Below are 4919 nucleotides of genomic sequence, written 5' to 3'. Positions count from 1 at the left end.
AAATTTGCTGAGGGTGCACTTGATCCCACTGTCTATGTCACTGATGAAGATACTAAATAGTATTGGTCCCAATATGGACCCCTGAGGGACACCACTTGTCACCAGTCTCTATCTGGACATTGAGCTGTTGACCACTACCCTCTGGGTGCGACCATCCAGCCAATTCCTCATCCACCGAACAGTCCATCCATCAAATCCATCTCTCTCCAATTTAGACTCCAATAAAAACTATCTTTGTTTAAAAAAAAAAAACATTATAAAAAGGTTAATTTCACAGCTGCAGCCATGTACTAAGGCTAAAACCAGCTTTTCCTGACTGTGCATGCATTACCAATGCTTCAAGATTGCCAAACTTAGACATTAAAGATTCAAAAAAAAGACTGGTGATTAAAAAAAAAAAAAAAAAAAAAAAAGTGGTCTGTAGCCTTTTTTTTCCTTCACTGAACACTTCCCACACAACTATGGTCAGCCAAAAAAGTCTGAACGAAGATGAGGCACGGCAGGCAAACTTCGTTCCTTCTATGACATATATTTCATGATTGTGAGTCCAGAAAAGCAGTACTCATGCACATATAAAGCACATATACACTCACCCGAGATTCTCATCTTTACTAATGGACATGCATATGTCTTGGAAACAGGCCATATTTCCCAATATTCCCACACAGATTTCCTGAAAAGTCAAAACACAGTATAATGAAGCAACTGCAACATAGTTCATGATTTTATTTCCACAGCCATAAGACAAAAGTAAGAAAGGTTCAAAGATGTTTTCCAGTTTTATTTCCAAGTTCTTATGACCCATCGATTTCAAGACAGATTTTTTTTCTACAGGATGCTATTAGACTAGCCTAAAGTATACTCATGACAGGTACTATTCAGATATTTTGGGGTTACAGTGTTCCATAAAAGCAAATATATCTTGAAATCAACTTTACTTGCATATTCTATGTATACTGTTTTGAAGCTAATCTGGCATCCCTATTATTAAAGTAATAAAGAGTCCTAAGAACAAAAATATCACCATTTAAGTACAACCCTCACAGATATTCACTTCCTCCCAAAAGAAAGGGGTCTTAATACAAGCTTCCGGCAAAGCCCATTTTCTGATTGCAGACATTTAAAAAAAACAAACAAAACCAAAAGCAGTGCATCCCATTAGGATATTCATGCCTAGACAATCATTAAAACGATGCATGCTCCTATAAAGGGGACTGTGAGAGCTCTGGAACACCTGCAGGTGACCGGTGCTAACCTAATGTCCTGGGAATCGCTTCCTTTCAGCAACTTGAAGTTGGAAATCAACCCTCACCACTCAAGGTTATCTTTTTAACATTCTATTACCTCTGCTAAATTACAGCAGACACTCAGCAGCCACTATTTCAAGAAAGTAGCTGTGACAGCCGATTTGCACTGACTTCCAAATTTTGGTTGTACTTTCAAAAGACAAAGTACTGAACTTTCAAAGCCTTATGAGTCTCTACTCATCTCCTGAAGTAAAGCTTCTGATAACTTCAGAGAAAGGGGAGTTATACCAACACTGAATACCTTTCAAAACCGTATCTTGAATCCTAAATGCCAGTGCTCTGTGTAATACAAGCTGCAAAACAACGACATCAAAACAAAGGAGGAAGAAAAAAAAATGCAAAGTACTGGTGTCTAACAGTTCCTAATTGCTAAAGCAGACACCAAGGTGAAGAAGGAGGTGGAGGAGGTGCTCCAGGTGCCAGAACAGAGATTCCCCTGCAGCCCTTGGTGAAGACCATGGTGAGGCAGGCTGTCCCCCTGCTGCCCATGGAGGTTAACGGTGGAGCAGATATCCACCTGCAGCCCATGGAGGACCCCACGCCGGAGCAGGCGGATGCCCAAAGCAGGCTGTGACCCCGTGGAGAGGAGCCTGCGCTGGAGCAGGCTGCTGGCAGGACTCGTGGCCCCACAGAAAGGAGCCCACCCTGGAGCAGGTTTGCTGGCAGGACCTGTGACCCCATGGGGGACCCACGCTGGAGCAGCCCGTTCCTGAAGGACTGCACACCATGGAAAGGACCCCCGCTGGAGCAGACCTTGAAGAACTGCAGCCCATGGAAAGGACCCACGTTAGAGAAGTTCGTGAAGGACTGTCTCCCATGGGAGGGACCCCATGCTGGAGTAGGGGAAGAGTGTGAGGAGGAAGGAGCAGCAGAAACAACATGTGATGAACTGACCGCAACCCCCATTCCCCATCCCCCTGCACCGCTCAGGAGGAGGAGGTAGAGAATTTGGGAGTGAAGTTGAGCCTGGGAAGAAGGGAGGAGTGGGGGGAAGGCGTTTTAAGATTTGGTTTTATTTCTCATTATCCTACTCTGATTTGATTGGTAGTAAATTTAATTAATTTCCCCAAGTCGAGTCTGTTATGCCCGTGACTGCAATTGCTGAGTGATCTCCCTGTCCTAATCTCGACTCACAAGCCTTTCATTTTATTTTCTCTCCCCTGTCCAGTTGAGAAGGGGGAGTGATAGAGCAGCTTGGTGGGCACTGGTGTCCAGCCAAGGCCACCCCACCACAGCCAGTCTTTACTGTTTTTTATAAGAAGCCTTATAGCTAGGTTTGATAAACTTAGTCCTTCATCAATAATGACATATATCAGCTTCAGCATCACTGAAATACTTACTGATTAGACCATATTAAAAACACTGCAAAAAAGCATTTTAAAATTTGATTTTGTGTTTTCTCCTCATTCCCTTAACCTATTCAAACATGCAACGGGAGGAGGAGGGAGATATGTGCAAATGCATGTACAGAGTGATCTACTATCGCTATTAATGTGGGACAGTTTTTTGACAGCCCATACTTACAGTAAGGCGAGGGCATTTTGACTTTGCAAAAACTCCCATGAATATATCAGGGGCGTTGAACTCCTGAAGAAATAAAGCGACATCCTGTGGAGAAAGTGAATAGAGAAGTAAATGGACTTCTACAATTTCCAAACGCAAAATCAAACCTTTTCTCACAGCACAAGGACTGGGTCAAAGAGATGTCAAACTCACTACAAGAGATCTCTTATTTCCCAACAGTTAATATCAATTATCCTTGCTTTTCAATAAGAGAAGATCAGCAAGCCCCTATGGTGATTCAAAATGCCAGTGATTTGCTATACAATGAGCCAAAAAGTCACATTTAGTTTCTTTTGCTCTCTGTCTCAACAGAGGGTCAGAGACGCTAAATCAGAATTCAGCAAATACCATGTTTTCAGACAGTGACATCATCCACACATACAAAAAGAAACAAGGGAAGGGATTACCATTAGCACCTGATCAGAGCATACAAAAGAGGAAATTTCCTCCTCATTTTACATTAAACCACAAGATTAGTCCTCTATTTGGGAGTAAAGGACACATCCTCCATGTTTATTTAAAATATCTAACAAAGAGCCAGGGAATAAAATCATAATAATTTAAAAAAATACGTATCTCTTACTTGAGAACTTGTTCCAGCATTTGAGAATGTTGAGAAACATACCAAGAAGTTATGTTGGATTGCCATTGTGAGTCTGTAGCTAAAGTTTTAAAGGTTGTTTATCTACCAGAGAAAACTATGCTTACTAGCAGGATGCATTACAATTGCTAGAGGAATATATGCCTGTTTAGAGACGGCATCAGTATTATCTCCATAATCAAACTGCTGAAGATACAGGCTATGTGCCTGAGTTAATTTCTCCAAGCTTCGGTTCAACTCCTTGTGCTGGTTTTGGCTGGGATAGAGTTAATTTTCTTTATAGTAGCTCGTATGGGGCTACGTTTTGGATTTGTGCTGAAAACAGTGTTGATAACACAGGGATGTTTTCGTTATTGCTGAGCAGTGCTGACACAGAGTCAAGGCCTTTTCCGCTTCTGACACCACCCCACCAGTGAGTAGGCTGGGGGTGCACAAGAAGCTGGGAGGGGACACAGCTGGGACAGCTGACCCCAACTGACCAAAGGGATATTCCACACCATATGACATCATGCTCAGCATGTAAAGCTGGGGGAAGAAGGAAGCGGGGGACGTTTGGAGTGATGGCATTTGTCTTCCCAAGTTACTGTTACGTGTGAGGGAGCCCTGCTTTCCTGGAGATGGCTGAACACCTGCCTGCCGATGGGAAGGACTGAATGAATTCCTTGTTTTGCTTTACCTATTAAACTGTTTTTATCTCAACCCATGAGTTTTCTCACTTTTACCCTTCTGATTCTCTCCCCCATCCCACCAGGGGGTGCAGTGAGCAAGTGGCTGTGTGGTGCTCAGTTGCCAACTGGGGTTAAACCACCACACTCCTACACATAATACAGAAAACCAACAGATGTGAATACAGCCCCATTTATGCCAGCTGACCCTAAGCAATAACACCACATGATCCATTAGACACCTGGGGGAAGGTCTGGCAGACCACCTTGTTTCTTTAACGTTCACACACAGCTCTGCTTTATATCCTCAAACAGCAGCATGGCATCCAGCAGCTAGGACGCGACAGAAGGCCTGCTTCTGCAAACTAGTGCTGGGCCTAAGAATGCACACAAAGTACTTGCTCATCTTGAAAAGCAGCCTTTGTGATGAGCCTGCTCAATGCTAATTCACCACACCTGCCTTGCCTAATGACTCACAGGACACCATCAGCCAAACCAGAGAATAAAAAATACCATCGACATCAGAAAGCTGACCGAGCCTGTTTAACTCTGTGCCTTCTCCCACTTCCAGAAGGATTTTGGCTGAACACGCTCAGCAACAGAAACGGGGCAGAAGCTGCCTGTAGCCGTGAACCACCCTCGAGGTCTGACTCCCGCACATCGCTCCTACCTCATCCATCGACATGTCCCACACTTTGCAAATGTCATTCTCCATCTCTTCGTCCAGCTCCGTCTGGATTCCCTCAGGGCTCACGTTGGGCTCCGTCTTCTCGGGGCTAATGA

General features: G+C 43.9%; 1 protein-coding gene across 1 annotated transcript in view; it reads right to left on the bottom strand.

The window, feature by feature from the left end:
• SAAL1 (serum amyloid A-like 1) overlaps positions 1 to 4913 on the bottom strand; it is a 10521-nt gene extending 5608 nt beyond the window's left edge. Inside the window, exons 1-3 of the mRNA XM_009328546.1 lie at positions 4807 to 4913; positions 2832 to 2915; positions 594 to 673 (exon numbers count right to left, since the gene is read on the bottom strand). Coding sequence (XP_009326821.1) covers positions 594 to 673; positions 2832 to 2915; positions 4807 to 4851 — 209 coding nt within the window. The 5' untranslated portion in view covers positions 4852 to 4913. The remainder of the gene's footprint in view (positions 1 to 593; positions 674 to 2831; positions 2916 to 4806) is intronic.
• Positions 4914 to 4919: the final 6 nt, after the last annotated feature.

The sequence above is a fragment of the Pygoscelis adeliae genome, unplaced genomic scaffold (assembly GCF_000699105.1).
Source record: "Pygoscelis adeliae isolate BGI_AS28 unplaced genomic scaffold, ASM69910v1 Scaffold166, whole genome shotgun sequence".
Classification (NCBI taxonomy): Eukaryota; Metazoa; Chordata; class Aves; order Sphenisciformes; family Spheniscidae; genus Pygoscelis; species Pygoscelis adeliae.
This window is presented reverse-complemented; position numbering and strand designations above follow the sequence as displayed.